At 37.8% G+C, this 25398-nt stretch overlaps 2 protein-coding genes across 4 annotated transcripts; one reads left to right on the forward strand and one right to left on the reverse strand.

The window, feature by feature from the left end:
• The first annotated feature begins 775 nt into the window (after positions 1-775).
• On the forward strand, positions 776-15988 carry ical1 (islet cell autoantigen 1-like). 3 transcript variants are annotated; one of them, XM_028470666.1, is made up of 15 exons: positions 776-917; positions 1346-1378; positions 2938-3112; positions 8681-8753; positions 9760-9883; positions 9970-10168; positions 10239-10364; positions 10456-10554; positions 10641-10711; positions 10794-10843; positions 11779-11823; positions 11901-12065; positions 12801-13073; positions 13656-13751; positions 14281-15988. In XM_028470666.1, exons 2-15 carry the CDS (start codon positions 1368-1370, stop codon positions 14394-14396), a joined length of 1623 nt encoding a protein of 540 aa, XP_028326467.1. In that variant the 5' UTR covers positions 776-917; positions 1346-1367; the 3' UTR covers positions 14397-15988. The 3 variants fall into 3 exon arrangements, with proteins under 3 accessions (XP_028326467.1, XP_028326486.1, XP_028326477.1); XM_028470676.1 differs by having other exon boundaries at positions 792-917; positions 1349-1378; XM_028470685.1 differs by lacking the exon at positions 11901-12065.
• On the reverse strand, positions 15902-25338 carry fam117ba (family with sequence similarity 117 member Ba). Its single transcript, XM_028470708.1, has 8 exons — positions 24944-25338; positions 22145-22317; positions 21058-21141; positions 20846-20956; positions 20178-20321; positions 19814-20024; positions 19584-19704; positions 15902-18720 (listed from the first exon to the last, which is right to left on the reverse strand). Exons 2-8 carry the CDS (start codon positions 22163-22165, stop codon positions 18495-18497), a joined length of 918 nt encoding a protein of 305 aa, XP_028326509.1. The 5' UTR covers positions 22166-22317; positions 24944-25338; the 3' UTR covers positions 15902-18494.
• Positions 25339-25398: the final 60 nt, after the last annotated feature.

Consider the following 25398-nt stretch of genomic DNA (forward strand, 5'->3'; position numbering starts at 1 on the left):
AATAAAAAACATAATGTCCAAAAATAACAGAAACATACTAAATGATCATCAGAAACAACCAAACGATACCGAAAACATACACACTGAGAGATTAATTTAAATAATACCAACTACACAAAAATGACAAAAACACACAAAAAGAGAAAAAATATACTAAATATTTAAAAAATAAAATACACAATAACAGAGAAATATACAAAACGACATAAGAAACAAAACACACACACACGCACAGAGATTAATTTAAATAATACCAACAACAACAACACAAAATTGACAACAAAAACACGCAAAATGAGAGAAAAATCTACTGAATAGGAAAAAAAAAAAAACAGACAAAATACACAAACATAACAGAAACATACTAAATGACATAATAAACAATCAAAACACACACACTGAGAGAGAATAATTTAAATAATACCAACAACAACACAAAAATGACACCAAAAACACACAAAATTATGTTGATTACAACATGAACTGAAAATACAAGGGTCTGTCTTGGTCCCACATCAAGCGACAGTGGCATGAAAATATAAAAACTATATAAATAAATCTATTCAGAGGCACTAAATACAGTGTCATTCCACTTATTTACAAAATAAAATTCTTTAAAATGTGTGTTATCACACATTCATTCCATTAATATGCTCTGTGGTACTCGGATTCAGAAATAAGAGAAAGAGGGTACAGTGCTGAGAACCGCTGCAATAGACGATCTTTGCGTCTGTGTGACTGTCTGCGCAGCCGCAGTAGCGCCCCCTGGTGTTCGGCGCGCGCATCAGCAGGTGTTCAGCATATCCTGTTAGTGACTCAGATGATGATGATGATGATAATGGCTGAAGGGAGAGAATCATAGCCGAGCTTTGCTGCATAGATGCTCGGACTGAGGCCCTTATCAAGCATTAACACAGGTAAGCGAAGCCCAGTTAGCTTTAAAGTAGACTTTTAACAAAATACACGACAGTTTGTTTTGGTGTCAGTTTAAGATGCGACACTTGCTGTTAGCTCTGCTGCTGCTAGCATACACACCTTGCAGGGGCTCGGGTTTTTTTTTTCGTCAACTGCGAGGTTATTCTTAAGTTAATTCATAATATTTTGTGGTATTCTATTCTCGGTGTTGACCGACAACAAATTGAGGGCTAGCTATGCTTTTCCGTGTCGTTTTTCGGTGTAATTGAACACCTGTACAGACAGCCAGCTGGCTGAGGACAAGCAGGTGTCTTACATTAGCAACTTTAGCCTGTTAGCACATCGCACATAATGAAATTACGTTTTTCTTTAAAAAAAAAAAATCATTTATAACCTTTCACTGATGTGTTCTTTTTTGTTTTATTGGCAGCAGAGAAAAGGGCGGACATCCAATGATGGACAGGTATGACTAAATCTAACATGTATGTTTATTTGTAATGTACAATTATACATTTAGGGGTGTACACGATTGCCATGAATCTGACAATTCGATACGATACAATGTATTCCAAGTGCTGCACAATTATCGCCATAATGATAATCACGATTATATTGATTGATAATGTAATCACGATTATAAGCGCAATTATTTATCATGTTAGGAAATAAAATCTGTGTTTTTTTTATTGCACCACTTTTAAACAAACAATATGTATGAAAAAAAAAAAAAAGAATAACCCAAGAATTTATAATGTATCAAAGGCTAACAAAATAAATACTGCGTGTAAATATTGCGGACCACCAGGTTAATTTAATCACGGCTACCAAAATCGTGATCACGATTCAAATTCGATTAATTGTGCGGTCCTAATCTCAGCATAAAATACATCGCCAAATTATTATTTTTTTTCTTTTTTCCTTTTTATGCTATTGTAGAGTTTGAGTTGACGTTATTGGTGGCGAGATGATGCTTTCAAGCAAATAGGTTCAGAAAAAGTGTCATTACTTAAGGTTTTTGTGTACACACCACACCAACTATTAGAGGTGACACGATTCGGTATTTTGGAAAGAGACAACAGACGACGCAAAATTAATTCCAGTTTATTGACTTAACCTCTGAGCATACTTTTCAACTCAACGACTGTAAATAAGCAGATAAACAAAAACATTTGAGGGAAGAAAAAAAAATGGCACTCCGCAAGTAGAAGGCAAAAACAGAGACTGGCATGAATTGTCAGTTTAAAATTTAAACCATATCACGTCTTCATTACATTCGTCAAAAAAATAGAAAAAGAAAACTGATTGCCTTACACGTAGTGTTACCATATGACAACAAATGCAGACACTGAAATAGAAACACATTCAAACCCACACCAAAGTACATTAAGAAATCTTGGACTTGAAGCAAAAATGTAATAAAATATTGTTAAAAATCCCACAAATGCTGCTCCTTATGAATTTAAATGTATTTATTTCGAACTGACAAATATCAACAGAAATTTCTTTAAAATAAAAAAGGAATTGCCTCGGTTATCATCGTGCTAAGATGGCTGAGTGATACAAGAATTCTTTCTTCTGCTGCCGTGGGTTTGAATCCCACCTTTGTCATATATATTTTTTAATTTTAACATTTTTAACACGGCAAATTTCATCTTTTAAAAATACATATGTGAAAAAATAAAATTTTTATGGTATTTCCTGGGTTAGGGTTAAAAATACATGTGCAAATACAAGAAAATTTTTTTTTTTCATGTTAGGGCTAAAATAAAAGGGTTAGCAGGGTAGCTAAAAAAATAAATATGAGCTAAAATAAAACTGATGGAACTTTAAGTCCTGTGGTGCACCTATAACGTCACCTAAACTGGCCAATGGGGGCGCTGTGTATGAATAGATTGGGAGTCTATTCCTACATTTCCGTATCAATAGCCATGGCCAATAAAAAAAAAAATTGCCAGTTTCTACATTTGAATTCAGCGTGTCGGTGTTTAAAAGAGCATCAAACAGCAGTGTCTGTGTGGGCAGGTTTGCAGAGGACATGCTGAACAGCGGGCGAGCCGTGCTGGGAGAAGACAGCTCGGTGATGGCTCGCATGCAGAAGAAGTTCTGGAACACCAAGCAGGTTCTGATCAAAGCCACGGGAAAGAAAGAGGACGAGTACGTGGTGGCGTCGGACGCCGACCTGGACGCCAAGTTGGAGGTAGGAGAGTACGGGCTCACCAGTCTGTGATTGATGAAGTTATATATAGTGCAGTGGCATACACGACAGGATGCATGTCATGAATGTCTAATATTCAGTCACTTGTTTAAGAAATATTATTGTATTTTTTTTTTACATTATTTTGTGTAGTTTTTGACACACATTTTGAAAATAAAGAAATCACTAAAATGACCTGATAGTTAAAATTAAAGTGTGTTAACTATCAAAAGTGCAAAATTAAATTGCACGGTGCCCAAATGATGCTATTACATATTTCTTTATTGTTAAAAAAAAAAAGAATTAAATCATCTTATTGCACATATCTCTTAAAATATATATATATATATATATGATTAATTAATTATTTGAACATTTATCAAGTTTTAAAGACTTGTAAAAATATATATATATATTTTCTACAAATGCAATAATACAAAAAACTATTACAATAAACAAGAATTGCTGCAGATGGCTTCTGTCCAGAAACAAACAAACAAAACAAAATAAATACATATACAGTATTACTGTGTATTATACATACAGCTTCTATTACAGTGAGGGCCACATAAACATGATTTGATCTGAACATTAATACAGGAAACAACAAATGGAGTCATTTTGCATATTTTTGTTTTTGTTTGGTGTATTTTTCTAGTCATTATGTATATTCTATTGTTTATTTTGTGTATATTTGCTGTTGTTTTGTGTATTCTTGTTATCCTTTTTATTTTTGTAATTTTCTGTGTTTTTGGGTTAGTTTTGTATTTTTTCAAATTAATTTTGTCTAATTTCTTTTGTGTTTTGGGAGTAATTTTGTGTACTTTTGTTGTGTTTTGGAGTTTGTGGGGGTTTTTTTTGTCATTTTGTGTGTTTGAGTCATTTTGTTTAACTTTGTCTTTTTGTGGTTTTTTTTTTTGGAATAATTTTGTGTTTTGTAGTGGTTTTGTGTATTGTCATTTTGTATATATTTTTTTTTCTCGTGTGTGTTCTTGGAGTATTTTGTGTATTTGTTATCATTTTTTATATTGTTTTGCTCACTTTGTGTATATTTGCTATTTGTTTTGTGTATTTTTCTTATACTTTTCTATTTATGTCATTTTGTATGTGTTTGGAGTCATTTGGTGTATTTTTTGTGTTTCTTTTGTTGTGTTTTGTGTATTTCTGTTATTTTGTACGTTCTTGGAGTCATTTTGTGTATATTTATTTTGATTTTGTATATTCTTTGCTAATTTTGTTATTTCTTTTGTCCGTTATTGTATTTTACTGTCTGTTTTTGGAGTTGTTTTTTTTTTGCATTTACTTTAAGAGCCACACAAAATTAGACCAAGGGCCAGTTGTGGCCCCCGGGGCCGCCAGTTGTAAGCGGACATTGTGCTGACGCTAGCATACAGAGAGAAGTCTGACTGTCTGCCTTTACTGTGTTCATGTTTTCATGTTGATTCACCGCCTCTTAAAAGCCAGCAGAGCAGATTAGATTTTAAGCTGCCTATGGTCAACACTGAGAGAACCGAGAGCTTGCCTTGAGTTTGCTTTTAGTCTCATTGTCATGAGTTACTCGGCTCTCGAGCAGCAGCAGGAGGTGTCACAGGTGTTTGGTCTGCATTCTGAAACTGTTTGTTCTGCAGGTAATAAGTAACCAAAGCTAGAAGCAAGTTGCCCATGATCTTTCATGACAATTTGAACATCTTTTGGATCCAAAAGACAAAACAACATTATTTTTTTTTCTCACCTTTTTAAAATGATAATGTTTGAATTTGCAATAAATAAGTAAATTTTTTATAAACCTGAGTTAATCAATCTGTTGGCCATGAATTATTTGTCCTAAGAGGGCGGAGTAATAGACGTTATATGGATATGTGTCTGTCAATTGGTGTATTTTTCCCAGATGGAGAGTGAGGGTTTGATTTCCACATTACAATCTGTTCCATTCCCACCCTGAACACACACACAAACTTTCCACTGGCGATGCAAACTCAATGGAGTTAAAATGACTGAAACGCAGGGCTATATGTGCTCTAGTTTGAGGAACAAGGTGCACTGTCATGGGTACATTAACAGCAAACTATAGTGGTTTCAGATCTGGAGGGAGATTTGATCTTAAACTGTTGGATGACGAGCATTTCACAAAGATAAATGAGTGTATGTTGAGAGCTGCAGGGCAGAACAACGATTAGAAGTCCTATCTTCTTTCATTTGACGTAGGTCCGGGCTATTCAAATGGCGGCCCCCGGGCCGGGTCCGGCCCCTGAGGAATTTTATACCGGCCCTCAGAGTGTACTGTAATCATTACATACAGTATCTAGTCATATAGTGCATGACAATGGCTAATTATATTAAAAAATAAATCGTGCATAAAAGCAGGCCGAATCTACCTGTTTTAGCCGGACATGTATTTTAGGGGACCGCAAGTGACCAATTAAAAATCGCCACTGGCAGCGCCGCGGTATGACCTTCCGGACTTTTTAGCATGAAGGTTGGCTAACAAGAAAAATGTCTCTCTCTACTTTAAAAAAAAGAAAAGTTGACTCAGAGAACAGGCAGTTCAACAATGAATGGACAGAGAAATATGCATTTATTGCTGTCGATGCGAATCCTGTGTGCCTAATCTGCAATGAGTGCCTCGCCGTGAGTAAAGAGTATAATTTGAGAAGACATTTCAACACAACGCACGCTAAATTTAACACTACTTTTCCACCTGGCTCTGCCGCTCGGAAGCAGAAGATATCGGGTCTTACATTGTGTTATGAGCAAAGACGGCGGATATTGTTCCGGGCTTGTACGGATCAAGAGAGAGCAACAGCTGCATCGTTGCGGGTGGCATGGATATTGGGGAAAAAGAAAAAGCCGTTTACAGACTCGGAGACTGTCAAAGAGTGTATGCTGGCATCCATTGAAGAGGTGGTAACAGATGAGAAAACACGAAAAAGCGTTATTGATTCAATCCGGCAAATTCCAATATCTGACACGTCAAATATAAGGAGAGTCGAGTCCCTTGCATCGGACGTTTTCGAGACGCTTATGGACAAGCTGAGGAAGGCTGAGGTGATGTCTTTGGCCGTGGACGAGTCGACCGACAACAGTGATGTCGCACAGCTGTGCCTTTATGTGCGATTTTATGATGGAGCATGTTTTCATGAGGATCTGCTTGGACTAATTCCTCTGGAGGGGCAGACCACCGGTGAAATTTTATTCGCCAAAATTAGTGCATTCTTTGAGGAGAACAACTTGGATTTGGCGCGCATAAACATGCTGGTGACGGATGGCGCGCCCTCGATGGTCGGCAGGGATCAGGGTCTTGCTGCGAGGATGGCAGCCGTGGCTCCGCAGATGAGATCGCTACATTGCCTCATCCACCAAAGCCTTCTGTGTGCCAAACTCAGTGGTGAGTTGAAAGAGACCATGGACTCTGTCATGGCAATTATAAACTTTATCCGTTGCACCTCCAGTTTACAGCACCGTCTTTTCCGCAAGCTGTTGGCTGACATGTCTGCTGAATACAAAGATTTGCTAATTCACAATGACATTAGATGGCTTAGCAAAGGAAACGCACTGAAACGTTTCTGTGAACTAAAAGAGGAGATTCTGGTTTTTCTCCAGTCTTCAAAACTGAAAAAAGCTGGCAAGTTTCTGTCGCTGATGGGAAATAATGAGTTTAATGCTACTGTTTGCTTTTTGAGTGATGTTTTCTATCATTTGAACCAGCTCAACATGGAGTTGCAGGGCAGAGATAAAACAGTTTTCGAACTTGTGGAGAAACTTCGTGCTTTTCAAAGAAAACTCTCACTCTTCTCTGCTGATCTTTGTCCTGAGAAGATGCTCCACTTCCCCACATTAAGGAAATCTGGCCTGCAAATTACCGAGGTGATGTCAGGCTTTATTGACTCATTGAAAAACAACTTTGCCACCAGGTTTGATGATTTCAGCATCTCCAGTGAAGTGATGAGATTTGTTAAAGACCCATTCTGTGTGAATGATGAGGCAGACTTTGCATTGAAAGGAAAGGAGCTAGTACCATCATTGGATGAGAGTTTTTTACAGCTGGAACTCATTGACATTCAGTCATCAGATGACTTGCAACAGTCATTGCAGCAGGCAGGTTATGAAAAATTCTGGACCCATGTAGTCAGCCAAGAAAAATTTCCACACTCAAGGGGTCTTGCACTTTTTCTTCTGACAATGTTTGGCTCAACATACACTTGTGAGTCGTCATTCTCACACATGAATGCCATTAAAACACACAACCGCATATCCCTCACTGACCAGAATCTGCAACACTGCTTGCGCATTGCCCTGTCAACATATACACCTGACTTCACTGCTCTTGCTAAGTCAAAAAAATGCCATTTCTCTCATTAGTTAGCAAATGCTGGTAAACGACATGCAAGATAACAGGCATATTAGTCAAACAAGTGATGAGTTGTTGTTTTTTTTTAACCGTATACTCCTGCAATTTAGAACATGTTATTCACCTCATACTTAATGTTTTTTCTTGATATGGTTTTGTTCAACTGAACTGAAAGTTGAGGTGTCTGATTCAATTTCAATATAGGCAGATAAGAAAAATTAAATGACGTGAAGAAAGGTCAACTAAGTGACTGTTTAATGATTTTGTTGTTTTCATGTTAGCAGGGCTAAAATTGATGAGGTGATTATTGTTGAAGTATTTTGAATAGTTATTTGTCAGTTAAATGAATTAAAATGTTTACAACTGATATGCTCATCTAAACTGCTATTTGAAATACATTGCCTTGCTATGATACCATGCACTGTTATGTTAGAATTATTTTTTGTACCTTACTATGCACTTTGGTTTTATTTTTGTTGGAGTCCAATCTTAAATATCTGTGATATGGCTGACCTGGACTGATTGTCAAGGTAACTTGATTTATGTTCAGGATGGACGGAAGTTAGTACAGTAGTAGTCCATGTGGGGATTTATGTCCATAAATTGTTCTGCATTAACAAAATTAAATATATTGATTCCTTAAGTATGTTATTGTTGTAATTTCTTTATTTGTTGCTGTGATTACCCATATTCTCCGGCCCCTCATTTTGCCTAAGATTCATGAACTGGCCCCAATTCCAAATTAATTGAATAGCCCTGACGTAGGTAATCTCATCACTATGAACAGGACCAACCCTGGAGCAAGGTCTGCTCATTTAGACCTGCTTCATACGCACAACACTATATTTTTTATTGGCTTTATTTCATTTGTGCACCTTGAGAAACAACAGGCGGCCAAGTACGAGATGTACCGTCGCAGTAGTTTCATCATTCATCCAGATTATGTTTCAATGACTTTGTCCGCTTTCCATTTTGTCCCTTTGTCCTTTCACATGGCTTGCTGTAGAACCACGTTTGGGGAAACTTGTAACCAATTACTTTCAAAACGGAATTCTGAAACCAAAATTTTACTTTAAGTAATTGTTCCAAAGGAAATTCAAGAAAATAATGGCTATAAATAAGACATGTGAGTGATGGGCCTTTTAATCACCACTATAGTACTGGTACTTGTTTACCTGTTGAGAAAGCTGTTGGTTTGAAGTGTTCTCTCTTTGTCTTTGCAGTTCTTCCGCTCTGTTCAGTTCACGTGCACAGAGTTGCTGAAGGTGATTGAGAAATACCAACACAGAATCACACGTGAGTGCTTCACCCCCCCAACGTCATTGAGACGTTATTCCACCTAAAAATGTCTAATTATTCACAAAAGATGCACAGTTTGCTTTTCTTTTTTTTAAATTTTATTTATTTATTTTTGAACATGTAAAAAAAATTCATATAAAATAAAAGGAATATCACCAAACAAGTCAAAAACACAGTAAGATTTCAATTAACTAGTTACACGGTCAAAAAAGGACTAAGAAGTCTGACTTATTTAATCCTACCCCTCTTATAACCAGTATAACCAATTCATCTGTAAGCTAGTTATATATATATATATATATATATACATATATATATATATACTGTATATATATGCACTTGCACACACATACTGTATATATAAACACCTATGCATACATCTATATACATAAACAATGTACATACAGTAATATTATAGAAAACTACCCATATACAATAAAAATTATATTGATAAAGGTGAAAACTTCCCCTATATTGTGTAAATGAACCAAATTTATATTTGTTGCTATAACTCTACTAAATATACTATATTTTTTCAATTATATGATTACATATTATTTACTTTGTTTTCAGTTATAAGCTCATTATATATATATATATATATATATATATATATATATATATATATATATATATATATATATATATATATATATATATATATATAATACACATAGATCAACGCAGACACTGTTTCAATATGCTACTCCTCAGCTTTATATTTTTTTTAAATTGTTTTTTTGTATATATATATTTTTTAAAAGTTGCTCATGTTTTTACTGTCTTATTTCATCTGTTAAACTATTCCATAATTTAACACCTACGGTTTTTGATACTCACATGTTTTTCTATGTAGTTCAAACACTAACGCTTTTTAAATTATGTCCCCTTCTTAAATTATATCCTCCCTCTCTTTTCTCTCTATGTTGGCAAAGGATTTCAAAAGTGTCCATGTTTGTGTTCGTATTTTAAGTCTTACAGATGTGTGTTTTTTTTTATCCAGGCCTGTCCCAGGAGGAGAACGAGCTTGGCCTCTTCCTGCGCTTCCAGGGCGAACACGACCGCACCAAGGCAGGAAACATGATGGACGCCACCAGCAAGGCTTTGTGCACCTCGGCCAAGCAGAGGTCTGTGGGAAAAAAAAAAAGGGAAAGCAGCCAATAAGAGTGTGAGGTGAACCCTAACCCTGGCTGCGCTCGGTGTGTTTCTCCAGGATGGCTCTGTGCCCGCCACTGCAACGCCTGCAGCAGGAGGTGGAAACATTCCGGCGGCGAGCCATCGCAGACACGCTACTGACGGTCGGCCGCATGGAGAAGTCCCGCACAGAGTACAGAGGAGCCCTGCTGTGGATGAAGGACGTCTCTCAGGAACTCGACCCAGACACTTACAAACAGCTGGAAAAGTTCCGCAAGGCATGAGCAGCAGAGACTTCAGGTGAAGTGAGACTGATAGACTAACCTCTGGTTGGTTTCTTTGCTGCAGGTCCAAGCTCAGGTCAGAGGGACTAAAAGCCAGTTTGAGAAGCTGAAGAACGACGTGTGTCAGAAGGTGGACATGCTGGGAGCCAGCCGCTGCAACATGCTCTCCCACTCTCTCTGCACCTACCAGGTACATGTTTATAACCACACCTGATTACATTAATTATTGGAGTTTGTCAGTATATTTTCCGCTCACCTCTGAGAGTTCTTTGTCACCCCAGACCACTTTGCTGCACTTCTGGGAGAGGACGGCCAAGACCATGTCAGGCATCCATGAGGCCTTCCAAGGACATGTGCCGTACCAGTTCACCACCCTAAAGGTGATAATCTGGCCCTGTGGTGCTGGCCTCTGTAAGTGGTTTGATAACACAAGTGCAGAGCTGAAAATAGCCCTTGTTTTGTGCAGGACCTGCGGGACCCACTGGATCACATAGAGTCAGCAAAACGAGAGGAAAAGAAGGAGGGCAACACAGACAGGTGGGGAAGCAGAGGGGCCATCATCAAACTCTGTCCCTGCATCCATGAGGGCTGAAATATTTCTCCCTTTTTTCCTTCTCAGTTTACTGTCCTTAGATGAAGACAAGCTGTCAGCTGGTGCTGGTGATACAGGTTTGTACTGCCCCCTACAGGCTGAAACACAGATCATCAGAGGTGTCCAACTCATTTTAGTTCAGATATTGGCAGTTCGCTGGATCAGTGAGCCCGATCATCGTATCATAATCATTCACACTTTAAAGGCTCGGAAGACATTTTCATCCCCGTTAATAAAAATACAGTGGGTCAAAATGTACAAGAATGCATTTTTTTATTTCTAAAAATTGCATCAAATTGTACAATCCTGATTCAATCTGAACTAAACTCAGTGGCTTAATTGAAGAACGGACCCAACATAACTGAGTCAAATCTCATAAACATCGGTCAATTACAAACCAAGAGATTGTGCCAATTAAGAGAGAGAAAGGATTTTTTTTTTTTTTTTTTTTTTTTGTTGTTGCGGATTCCCTGTATTAATCTGGATCCCCTTTTAATGAAATCTTCCATGATGGAAGGTCTATTAGGTTCAAATTTTTTCAAAATCCGTTACGCACTTCTGACTTAATCTTGCTCGCAGACAAATAAACAAATGAATAAATGCCGGTTTATGTAATTGTTAGTTCAACAAATAAATATAACCTCTTCTCTTTGGCCGAATGAATAAACTGTTGAATGCTGACAATTTACTCTTCGTTTAAGCAAATAAGCAAGACTATATTCTCAATATTTTCTCGCATATTGAAAAATAAATATGCATCTTTAGAAGCAATAGTGGGTTTTTGCTGTTAAGTTCTGGGCTTTGTGTTGTGTTGCTTTAACAGCACATAAGTTGATCTTTGACCATTTAACATTAAACTGTATGAGTCATACAGTATATCAGATCTCGCTGTGCATTAAAAAGACTATGTATGAAGAAAGGAGTTGTTGTTTGGAAAAATTGCACCAACAACCTCTAATTTCTAGTGTCTGAAGCGACTTTTCCTAACAGTGCTTTTTTTTGTCCCGTGCAGCGTTGCCCTTCAGCAGTGACCTTCAAAGCCCCAGGACTGACATCGGTAAGTAGTGTCGTGCGTTCACACATGGTTTGTGAACTGTAACGACCTCTGACCCTCAGCTGCCACATCTTCTTCAGCCTCTAATGACGACCTGATGCTCATGGCCTACGACACACCCCAGCCATTGCCCCTGCCTCCCACCACCATCCCACTCCTACCTCCCCCTCCTCAGTCAGGGCGCCACAGCACGCCCAGAAGGCTCCAAAGCCTTCATCCCAGCCCCTCACAGCCAGCTGTCTCTGGTAACCTGGGCCGGTCCTTTTATTTGTCCTCTCTGGGTGATTTACTGGGCTCCTCTCTGCAGATTTCTCCCCTTATTTTGCCTCTGGGACTCAATGCTGTTGGAGGACTTTCTGCTTTTTTTGCGCAAAACTCTTCAGAATTGTTACCTCGATGCCACTAATCTTAATTACAGTAGAATATTACACTTTTTTCACTCCAATGTTGACCTTATGTTGATGAAAAACCAAATAAAATAGTTTTTGTTGTGAAGAAGCAGCAGTTTATACAATGGGGAAAATGATGATTTGATATACTGCCGATTTTTAAAATTTTCCCACTTCCAAAGACTGGAGAGGTCTGCAATTATTATAGGTACACTTCAACTGTGTGAGACAGAATATCAAAACAAATTCTACAAAAACACATTGAATGCTTTTCAAATAATACATTTTAATTTTATGCCATAAAACAAGTATTAGAGAGGCTGAATTCTTGCTGGTTGGTAGGTGATGAAATATTTATTTTATGCAATAAAATGCCAATTATTAATGAAAAAATCATACAATGTGTTTTTGTGATTAAGATTCTATCTCTCACATTTGAGGTGTACCTACAGTGAAAATTACAGTCCTCTTTGGAGTTTAAAGCTTAGATTTTGTAGAAAACAGGCTGCCTTTTTACCTCTTATTTTCGCTTGAATCTTCCCTCGATCAAACCAGAAGTTTCCTCTTTCTCACATGTTATTTCCTTTAAAGGAGACATGCTGAGGCCAGATGAGGAGAATGAGTCGAATGAAATGGCTTTCCTCAAAGATCTGCTCAGCCCAGGTCCAGGAGGCAGTGATGAGTTCAGCAGAGAGTGGTTGGATGCCTTTGGGACGCTCGACCCTCCCACCGTTCCTCCACCCTGCAGCGGGCCTCAAGCTGCTTCTGCTTCTTCTTCAGCCGCCTCTCATCCACCCTCCAACCCCCCCAGCCCCACGGGGTTCCTTCCCTCACAGCTGCTGGACCACAGCATGAGCTCCACAGGTCAGCTGCACTGCCTCCTGCTGGAGGGAGGAGATTACTGCTGCACACAGCCACGCCACTGTTTTTACAAATGTGGCCTAAAATCTTTGAAATCTCATTAGAAGATAAATGCTTAACAAACACATTATTATGCACAATATTTGATTTATTGTTTTAAAAATGGAACTACTTTACCGCTTTAGAGCTTGTGTTTTGTCAACTTGAAATCAGGTGATCCCATTGTTTCCTATTGGAGTGAAGTATTTTTCCTGATTGTTTAGAGCAACCAAAAGCTGCACAAATTGTAATTTTGACTGAAAAAGCTTCTAAATTAACTAAAAATCAGGCTGAATGTTTCACTCCAATAGAAAAAATGGGATGTTTACAGGCAGTGGGGCCGTTTGATGTTAATCACCTGATTTCAAGATGCTGGAACAGGTTTTGAAATGGTAAAATAGGCCCATTTTTAAGCAAACAAACAAACAAATACGCTGCAAAGTAATGCGTTTTGTTAGGCATAGATCATCTAAGTACATTTGAAATATTTTAGGCCATTTTTGTGTGGGATATCCCTTTAAAACATTTCTTTCTTTGCGCTTTCAGGCTGGGCAACGCCTCCTATGTTCCAAGCCCCGCCCTTGCAGCCTCCTTCCGATGTGAACCAATCAGCTCAGCCGGCTTTAAATCCGGCTACCAAAGGTAAACTATGTGTGTACATTCACAACCTGTGTTTTCAATTGATTTCTTTCTTAACTAACTTTTAGGGTTAATATTACAGAGAAAATCTGATGTACAAAATGTTAGAAATGTTTTACTTGATTTAAAGTGTATGAAAATATTCATACCAAAGTTTAGTTTTTTAGAGAAGAAAAAAGTCTCTGTTTGCCAGAAATGTGTGATATCGAAATGGGTTCACGACCTGAAAAAGGTTTGGAACCACTGTTTTTAATTCAGCTTTTGTATTTTAGTGTAATTAAATATTTTATCTGCGTCAACCCAATGTTTAAAAAATGGTGAATAACAAGATTAAAATCACGTTTTTATCCTGCGTTAGTATCGCAGAATCCTCGAAATTACATGAATCAGAAATAAAAAAAGAATTGAACAAATTATATCTGCTTCCTGAACAGAAACGCTTAGTTTAATACCATTAATGATGCAATTAAAGCATGCAACGAATCAAATGAAAAATGTTAGCTCAACGACATTTACGTGCTTGTGTGCGCAGCCATTCCAGGAGCGTCCAAAGACATGTCGGCTTGGTTCGACCTGTTCGCTGACTTGGATCCGCTCTCCAACCCGGACGCCATTGGACGATCCGCCGACGAGCTCCTAAACGCCTGATTTCTGTGCGTTTTCACAAGGTTTATCTCAAAACACGTTGGATTTCTGCAACTTTCTTTCCGTCATCGACCAAGTTACAGGAAGTGCAGACACGCCGTGCACTAACGCACGCCTACCTTAGTGTTACACTGGTGAGAGACGCTCCGCCAGCGCTGCAAAGACTGTGTGTAACATTACGCCAGCTAATCGTCATCGCTACATGTGACTGAGTGTGGTTTGTTCGTCTGTGAGAACGTTTGTTTGGTGTCTCGGGTTTTTTTGGTTTGTATGTTTTCTTGTGTTTGGGTGTGAGTGTGATGTGTGCACAGGAAAAAGGGACCCAGAGTAAATGCTACAAATGATTGGTAATACGTATTATGATTGCCATAAAAAAAATCTGTACATACGAGGAAGTGTGAGCATTTAGGAGGTAGGGAAAAGTCTAACACTTAAACTTTTTTTTTGCACATCAACAGAGCTTTTCCTGCATAGATGATGCAAGATTAGCTTAAATATTTGTTCTCTACACAACAAAACCATAAACACTACTTTATCAATCGCTCTAAGATGCTGGTTTGGGACTTTAGTTGTTGAAAGAAAGCCAGTGACGTTAATCAAAAGAGCTAGCTACCAGCTAATATTCATTTAAGCCTAAAGAAAACGAGAAATTGGTAATAATGATTTATTTATCTAGTTCAGTTTTTCTCAGCATGTGGATCAAGGTCTTTGTTCAATTATTTTCCTGGATAAAAACCAAAGAAGACATTTTGTGATTTATTCACACAGCCGACTGCCATCAATTCTCACTTGTACCAGTAGGTGGCAGTAATGGCTCTATATTTTTAATTGTTTACTCACTGATGTTTAACTCGACTTTTGCGGAATTACGGTTAAATATTTATTGATGAGCAGAAATTATCATGGGGCTTTGGGAACATGGAATGAGTCAAAGTGAGACTTTATGCGACTTGGCTAAAAAAAGAAATACTGCTAACTTTTTACTTCAAAGGGAAAACTGCCACGCTAAATCTTTCAGATTAGACAACATAAATCAACTAATTATTTGCCTTTCTACAGTTAAAAATCATAACTGCTGGAAAAAAAACTAGATGCTTGGTTTACTTTGCTAACACCTGTATGTAATGTGGCTTTTGTTACTCTAAACATGTCCATAGGTGGTGTACACTAGTGCAAAGCTGAAAGGATTTGAATGTTTTACTTGAAATCCTATCTTTTCCAAGCTACACACACACGTTTATTTATTTCTATATGAAATCCAAAGCTATAAGGGTTGTACAGTAAACTGTAAAAGGAGAAAGTATCATGATGCAACAACCTTGTAAGTAAAGAAGTACTGCCTATTTTTTAACTCTCGTGTTTGGAGAAATGTTATTTTATTGGGGTGGGGGGGAGGGATTTTAATGAAATCCTGACTTATTCCATCTGTTTTTCTTGTGTCCTGCTCCATCGTGTATTATACCATTCACTTATGAAGGAATGTAACAAATCACAACCACATTGTATACTCGATTATGCCTTTTTATTTTACTCCAAGGGGTTTGAGTGATGAAAACTTGGCAGTTCTGGTTCCAATAAACTGGACAAGCAAACAGTTTCTCTGGTGTTGAGCTTCATTTCAAAAATGTTCTTTATATACTTGGATAAAAAGAAGAAATCTGCTAGTAGGAAATCGCTCTGTCAAACTACCTGTTGTAAACGGACATCTAAAAAGGACACGTTGCTGCTTGTTTGATTGTTTCTCAGCAGTTCAATATTTGATCCTTGGAACAAAACAAGAAAAAAAAAAAAGACAAATTGGAGACGGATCACTAAACAAACGACATCCACACTTCTTTCTACTTCTAATCTGCTACAGGTTGAAATCATCCCCACTTGACTGAGGCTACATAGCAGCTGTTGGTTTGCTCTTTCTGGTCGTTCCGTAGATTCTTAACTTGCTTTCATATCTGCTTGTCTTCCTCACTCGAACGCGAGAGGGACAAATTTGATACAATATCGACTTTGAGTCCTTTCCTAATAAATAAATCAATAAATACATTATTATACACAATAAGGGGACGTAGTATTTCACAGTAGTCAGCGGAAGAGGAGGGAACCAGGTCATATGATAGACTTTGTCGGCGCATTCCGATACATATTTCCGTCAGCTGATAATGCAACACTGGGTGCCTCGCTATTTACAAATCCAGTACATTCCTCTCCTACTGCAAACAGGCACGACTAAGTAGTAATACAGGAATACATGAGAATAAGCACGGAGAGCTGGTCCACTTACTAGAATCGCAGAAACAGAAGTTTTTGCTCAGTTTTTGGTCTAACAAATCCTGATGGTAGGGGTGTCCCAATACAACTTTTTCACTTCCGATACGATTCTAGAACAAATCATACATACTTGAATTACTTTTTTTTTGGTAGAGTGGAATGTTAGAAAAGGCTCGATCAAGCGATTTTACAACAGTAGGCATGAGAAAAAATGTCTTATTTTCTATAAACCAATGGGTTTCTACAATTTAAAAAAAAAAAATGAAAAAAACCCTGACCCAATAACCTAAATAAATCAATAATTCCAGTTTCACTTATTCAGGTAACTTTTTTTTTTTGGAAATTTACTACTGATCGCTTTGATGTTGAACTCAAAGGACACATCAAAGCGATCAGTAGATGCTTCGTAGGAAGGCTGACAGTTGGTAGTTGAAACCTGTCAGGAGATTAATACATTTCCTGAATAAAAGTTGTCTGGATAAAGGAAACATTAACATATCTTAATAAATCCAATACAAACAACGTATATCATATCAGATTTTAAACGCAGGCCGACATAACCAAAGACTCAATTATTTGGCGATATCGGACTCATTTAAATATGGGATTGGGACACCCTTACCTGAAAGTAAACCAATTATCTGCTGAATAACTTAAAGAGTGTGGCTAACAATTTAGCTGAGAGTTTAAAAACCAGAGATTAAAATTTTTTTTTAAAAATTGTGTGGGTTCAGGCTCCAGCGAATTTAAACGTTGGGGGAGATTAAAAACTGCATTTAAAAAAAAAAAATAATGTTTTTCAAGGTTTTTTTTTTTTTGTTCTGTTTGTTGTCATTCACCAAAATAAGGCTTTACTGTTATAATAGTGACTTTAGTGTTTTGTGATTGATTTGTGGTGCTCGGTTTCCTGTTGTCTGGTAGTAGGGGTGGAAAATGGCTCCTTTGATATTCAAAGTCGCTTCTCTCCGTGCTCAGGGCCCAAAAAGTTCACAGGTGGCGTCTGGGGTAAACCATTCAGAAGCGTTAGAAAGAACAATACAAGCTGAGACAGAGGGAACATCTGTGTTAAGGTAAAGGGAGAAAAAAGGACGAGGCTATATTTAGGAATACACTAAAGAAAAAAATGATCAAAGGACAAACAAATGTGGTGCATTGGGGACACGTGCCTGTTTTCATCATCCCTTACTAGCAGAAGCACTTGTTTGTGGTTGGATTTCACTGCTAATACACTGCCTTGATTATGTCCACAGGTGGTGTGCGTCATAGCGATCGGAGAAAGGTGTCAGTTTAGGGAAAAATGTGCGTTCTTTAAGTTTCAGGCACATTTGAAACACTCCTCCGAAACCCCCTTTCAAGTTTTGCTACGATTCGTCTGGCAGCAGCATGGAAACAAGTGGCCTTTCTTTCTTTTTTTTTTGTATTGTTGATGAAAGGCATTTTTCTTATCAAGAGTATTATTAACTACAGTTAGAAAAAGAGATATGTCTGTGGAAAGGCGCCATGGTATATAATACGATGAAATAAAGAGTTGGTCCGTTCGCCCTCTCTCCTCCAGACAATCAGGACCGTAATCAGCACTAAAGGTCGAAGAAAGCGATGACGGCTGCAAAACACCTGCTCAGGGTCTGAGGTGAGGAGGCAGTGGGATGCACTTTGTCAACCGCGTAAAGACATCACAGCTGAGCTGGCATGCGGAAGGCAATTCTTTTATCTTTTTTTTCCCTCTTCAGAGCAGAAAAGTTGTGTCCTCCATTGTTTTGTTTTTTTTGTTTTTTTTTTTTACAGATTCTGGCGATTGAGGCAGGACGAAGGGGGTGGGGCTTCAATTAAAGGCCGTCAGAAGCTCTCGGGCTCCTCCAGGAGGCAGGGCTGGGTGGACAGAGGCACGAGGGATGGAGAGTGGCTTCGGAGGGCCATCCCTGGGCGGAAGGTGAGCTCTGGGGCCGGGAGGAGGGGTTTGAGGATGCTGACGAGGCAGAAGGCGGAGCCGCTGTTGGGGATGAAGTTGACTTTGTTGCGATCGGGACACAAGAAGGGCGGGATCATCTCTGGAGGTTTGGGCCTGGAAACACACGGGAATAAAACAGTTTTATTAGGGATGAACCTGATTAAGATATCGTTATAAGGTCCAATACTACTACTCATGGATTTTTTTTCCCTAGTAGTGATTTGTGTCCCTATAAAGTTTATTTGAAAATTACCTAATATAAACAATTGTTTGCACTGTTTGTGTTGACATGAGATGTTGCCATAGCAACCAGGTAGAAATAAGCCTAGGAGGTAATACTGTGCAATATAAAAACGTCTACCGTACGATATAATCATCTATCGTTTATATCGGTAATTTAATGTGTGGTCTTCTGCTTTTATCTGTATTATTATGAAATAATAGAAAACAAATAGTTTTTTTTCTTTTTTTTTTTAATTGACCAATCCAGCGCAAGTATTAGAAAATAATAAAGCCTTAATATAAAAAAAAATAAGTAGCCTTAGTCACAACCTTTGAAACAATATTTGAAAAAAGCTGCTGCAAAATCTTGCGTTTTAGGCCGTAACAATCGCAGAAATAGGAAAAGGTCATTTTACCAATGTATTTATAGAAACCATTTTATTTTAAATACTATATCAGGATATACTGTATGTTGTTATCAGGATATAAATCTACTTATACTGTGATGTAAAATTTTCTGCATATCGCACACAGCACTACTAGGAGGAGTGACTGAAGACCAGAGGGGATTATAGATTATAGAGTGATAGTTTGGGAAGCGTTGTCGCATGTAGATTGTGTTTTGTAGTGGTTACTGTTGATAGTTAACATTAAGTGTATTTAACGACGCTACGTTATTAACTGGGCAGCTTTTTATATACGTTTGTGTTAATATTCCCAGAATAAAGTAGTAATAATAACAGTTTTGCACTCACATGGACTCTTCGAACGCTTTGACCTTCTCGCAGCCCTCTGGAGGTTCCCTCTTGAACATGTAGCTGTTGTTGGGCCTGGGGGAGGCAGCGTATTTAGGCAGTGGGGAGTAAGGTCCGAGCTCTGTAGGAGGAAGGAGAACATCAGGACCACGTCAGGTTTAAACGTAGCGGAAGAAACTGGCAAAAGCACAGTAGAGTCGTCCAGTATTTTCAAAGTAAAAGCATGTAACCTTTGTCCTCATAGGGGCTGCCTCCTCCACTCGTGTCGTTGAGGACGGTGAGGTATGAGGGTGAGATGGAGTCGGGGCGGCTGCTGCAGTTGCTGTGGTTACCGCTCAGCCCGCCCCCTGAGGGGGTTTGAGTGTCGATGCTGCGGGTGCTGCTGCTGCGCTGTGGGGGGACGGGTGGGGGGGCGCGGTGCCCATCTGGGACATCCTGGGGCTGTTGCACAGTTTCACATAAATCAGGTCAGAATAACAGGGATTAATCAGTGACTCTTTTTAAATCATGGAGCAGCACACGAGTCAAAAACCAGGATTAATAAATCCTAGCTTTGATCAAAATGGGTTTACTGTTGCTTTCTTTGAGACTCACCACGATTGTCTCGTCCTTCTCCGGGGTGTCTCGGATAATAATGCGCTCAATTTCCTGATTGAGTCCCTCGACGCTGTTGCGGAAGCGCGGAGCCGATGACTTGGATATAGGAATGGGTATCAGGATGGTTTTAGGCATAGGTGACTACATAGAGGAAAATAACATGATGAGCAAGAAAAATCTTTTCATGTTCCCTACTTTGAACCAATGTGAACATTCAAGTCCCACCTGCACCCATTGCCCCCAAATAATCCTGATAAATAACACATTTTTAAATTAATTGAACTAACGAGGAACAAGTAACATTATATTTCATAATGAATCAAAATTGAAACAAAAAAAACAAAAGTAAAACTGCAGCAGTCAAAAATACAGGAAATTAAGATAAATTTTTTGCAATCTGTGGCAAAAGCTTAAGAAAACAAAAAAGGAAATGAATTTTAAATGATTATTTTGCACTTTAGTCCCATGTTACATTTTGTTCCCGGTCACATCTCTACTTCAGTCTAATAATTCAATGTTCTTTTAATTTCTGCTACATTTTTAGGTTCTCATTATTAATTTATTCGTGTGCAGGAGTTTTGTTCAGGGTTATTGATCTCAGAAATGCCACACACTTGAGAAGCACTGCTACACACACACACATGCACACAATCTCCATTAATCACCTGCGACTGGATGATGGTGTGGCTTCCATTGAACGGAGACTTGCGATCTTTATCCCTCCGGTGGCGGCTGCTGCGTTTGCTGCGTTGGAGCTGCTGACGCAATTTGGCAATCTGGACAATTTCACACACACACACAAAAACACACGCGAGCGCTATGAAGTCACATTGCGATGCAGTGGAAAGAATAGTCAGTTGTAGTTTTGGAAACGGACCTCCTTAAGCTGATCCGTGCTCCCACAGGAGGCCGAGCGTTTGTGAGAGCCCCTCCTCCTCTCATCTGCCCAGGCCCTGGGAGTCTGAAACACACGCACACACACACAATTTGCAATTAAAATGTGAAAAGTCTGGGAAGACTGTGTGCCCTGGCAAATATAGTGGATAATCATTGAACGTATGTATTTGGAAGGACTGAGGTATCTACAACTGAATTACTAGCAATTTTTACACAGTGATTCATGTCTGCTGTGATTCTGACTTTATCCTGCTGACCGAATTTGATGCTCTCAAGGGCCGGATTTGGCCCACGGGCCTTGAGTTTGACACGTGTACTAGAGTGTTTACAGTTGAAGATGGTGTTTATGATTAGTTTCAGCCATTCTTTGCAGTAATATAGATCATTGTTCCCTGTTTTGTACATGATTAATTATGTATCGGGCTAACTGCTAAGCTAAGGGTAATAATATCGGACAATATCAGTTAGAAGTTAATATTCAACATCTCTAGTGTTATTTGATGACTTTGTTGTATTTAGCAGGGTTGGGGTCAATTATAATAGTAATTGCTTGAGTCATAATTAATTATAACTATGGTGTGATTATAATTGTAATTAAAAAATATATATGCTGCTGTCGTATTTGTGAGTTTAGATACTTGACTTTGTAATTGCCATGAAAAATCTATAAAAATAGTCAATTATAATTTCACGCAAAACTGAGGAACCATGTTACAGTTCTACACATATGTAGTTAATAATTATTAAAGTAGATTTCATATCAAGTTTTCCCACATTTTACCATTTATTTAAATTTTTTTTAATATAATAATCTGGGGGTATACTGACAAAAAGGCTAACAGGGTAACCAATAGATAGGAAATAAATAAGAAGAGGAAGGTTAACTTTTATTAGGTTATTTATTTTGGGCTCAGTAACTGTGATTAAATTTAATTGAACTTTAGCAATTAAGAACATTGACTTGAGGGAAGAAAAAAAATTGGAATTGGAAAAATGCTGTTAACTGTAATGGTAATTAAACATGTGTAATTGAAGACGTTATTGTAATAAAAAGGAGGTGCACTCACCTGCGTGGCTTTGTCCCTCATGTAGAGAACGTGTTGTTGCTGGCTGTCCTCCTGAGGCCAGGGACCTGTCAGGTGAGCGCCAGCGACCGCGCCCTGCGAGGGCCACAGCTGGATGCAGTGATGGGGGCCCGACCAGAGAATGAGGAGTCAGGGCTGAGAGGAAGGGGTGGACGCTGCAGGAGAGAAGAGTTTATTACTCACTTCCTGCTGCTGATTGTAAACAAGAGGATTTATCAACACATGGTAAACATTCGATAAATCAGCACACACACACACACGTGGCCTGTGGGATTAGCCTGTGCTCGTCCTACTCTGACGGTCTCGTGTGTGTGTGTGTTGATGGACGTGTGTATGCGTGAGTGAGTGGGCTAGCAGATTGATGCTAATCCGTCCCGTGCTGGGTGAAGCGGATGTCTGCAGTTTAAAGCGGAGGGGGAGGGGCACTAAGGGCAGGTAGCTTCACCAGGATTTTGCTGCCATAGCACATTTTCAACTGATCTACTGGTTTCTGCTATGGTATGAAAATAATCCCCTCGCCTAGTATTTTCTGTTGAAACCTAGATATAGACACTGACTAACGAGGTTGGACAGAGAAAAAATAAATAAAATACTCCATCAAATATAAATATATCTCTTTAAAAAAATAGGTTTGACTCAGGAAGTAAAAATCTGACTGCTTTTGATTTGAAAAACCTGATTGTCCATTAATTTCCTGTAATATGGATTGGCCAGATATACATACACACACAGAATTATCTTGATTTATTTTATCTTATCTTTACTTAATTCATCTTATCTTATTTTGACTTATCTCGACTTATCTAAACTTAATTCATCTAATTTTATTTTGACTCATCTTACCCTGACTTTTCTAAACTTATCTTGACCAACCATCCAACTGATCAACCGACAAACCATCCAACCAACAATAACTAATTAATATTTGTTATGATTATTTAATACCAAACAAAATCTAATTGAAATCGAGTCCAAAAAAAACTCAAATCACACACGCACTCAGTTATTTATTATTATTTAAATTTCATTATTAGACAGAATAAAGTACATAATATGCGTTTTCCTGTGTGTGAGTGCCAACATGACAATAAGGATTATTTTATGGGTAAATAGTAGTAGTAGCATATATCAACTAATATTAGCCCCTCTACTACTAATTTCTGTTCAAAACGTAAGATATATTTTTTATTTTATTAACTATAAAGTTATAGACAAAAAAAACATACATTTATTTATCAAGCAAATTATTATTATTTTTATTAATTTTATGAATTATAATTAGTTGTTATTGTAAATAATAAATAAATTGATAATGTTGCAATTTATTTGTATTAAAAAGCATGTACAATTTTTTTTTTTTTTTTTAAGTTGTAAGGCAACATTCTTTATTATACTGATGATAAAATCAGTCAAATTTGGCAGCTTTCACCATGAATTAGTTGTTTTCTGAAGCGCTGTACGTTCATTGACTGCTACATTTCAGGCCTTGACCAGCACAGTACATCCCTGTTGCTAGGCAACGGGCTCCCCAGTGGTTTCCATTGGCACACAGTAGCTCGTGTGTGTTACTGCGCGCCATTAAAATCCACTGTGACTGTTTCTGTGTCTGTCACATAGCAACGCACCTGCTGCAGGTTGGTGTTACAGTAGTAGCAGGAGAAATAGAGTAAATAACACGTACGTAAACACTGCGTGTGAAACAGCAACTTTTAGTGTTTATTATGAGCTAAATGTCAGATATATAATACATTACTTAATTTCATATATTACACCACAGCTAAAATAAAATAATACAAATGACAAATTAAATGAAAATACTTCTTTTGACTCCTTTTCAGACATATGAAATGCTTTATTGTGGAATTTTATACCCTTAAATTAAAAAAATGTTTTATTTTTTAAAAATATGTTTGTCCAGAATAAGTAATTAAATGAATACAAATGACACCCAATAATAATATGAATAATAATATATTAAAAAAATAGTTTCACATGGTTTCTATTTAACTGCGATTATACTATTTTTTAAACCCTTGAACTGAATTGTTTTATTTCTATTTATTATTTTATTTGTCCAAAATATAAATTACACACAATAATAATAATAATAATAATAATAATAATAAACTAACATAATATTGTAAAACTTTGACTAAGATAAGTGGTTCATCTTTTTCAAATTATGCAAAACACTATATATATATATATACACACACACACACACACATTAAACAAAGAACAATTTCTATTTTTACAAACATTTCTACTGCTTGACACAACTCTAAAATATATTGTGATATATTATTATTATTATATTATGATAATTATTAATCCCACTATTTATTCATATGCATTTTACTTAAGTTGCAGTTTATTACATTATGTGTATGTAACAAATCATTGCAAGTCATTCAGTATATAATTAAAGTCCTTATGGCAAATTATTAAGTGAGAAACACTTAAAAAACAATGATCTATTATGATTTATTGATCCATTAGTGACAATGATTATCCTACTGTTTGCTTGTTTTAACTCACAAATCTGAAATCTCCTCCTAACCAAATGCATAATAATCTAACAAATGCTGTATATATTAATAATAATATTATTAATAATAATAATCATCCGTAAAGTAGCAATAATTAAGTGCTAAATGTGGATATATTCAGTAATGTAGGCCTAATGTGTTTACAGCCACACATCGCCCTCCACTCACACAACAACCAGCAACATGTTGGTTATTATGGTGGTTTTATCCACTGGGATAAACAGATGCTCACCTGTATAAATGCGATAGAGGTGTGCTGTGGAGGCCGGCATACAGAACAGAGAGCCAGGCTGTGTTTGTTGCTGGTGATGAGACAGTAAAGAGCCAAAATGGGCGTTGCTGTGCTCGCACACTGCCACTGCCTCCGCCTCGTCTCGCCGCCGTCGTGGATGATGTTTTTTTTTTTCTCGACACGAAGCGGCTCCCGATACGGTTTCAGCGCGAGGACGTAACGGAAGAGGCGATGTGCGTTCGCAGGAAGGCGCGAGGTGTCCAAAAACGACGGTAAACAAATAAAAGAAAGACGTAAATGTAGGAGAAGGTATCGCAAGAGGAAGACGGTGATGCTGTGTTAGCCTCGGCTGACACGAAGGGAACGAGGACCACTGTGAAGTCTGATTGGCACCTCTTACTGCTTCCGGTTATGTTTTCAAAGTAAGACCGCTCAGATAGACGCTTTATTCCTGG

Source organism: Gouania willdenowi, chromosome 2 (genome assembly GCF_900634775.1).
Source record: "Gouania willdenowi chromosome 2, fGouWil2.1, whole genome shotgun sequence".
Taxonomy (NCBI): Eukaryota; Metazoa; Chordata; class Actinopteri; order Blenniiformes; family Gobiesocidae; genus Gouania; species Gouania willdenowi.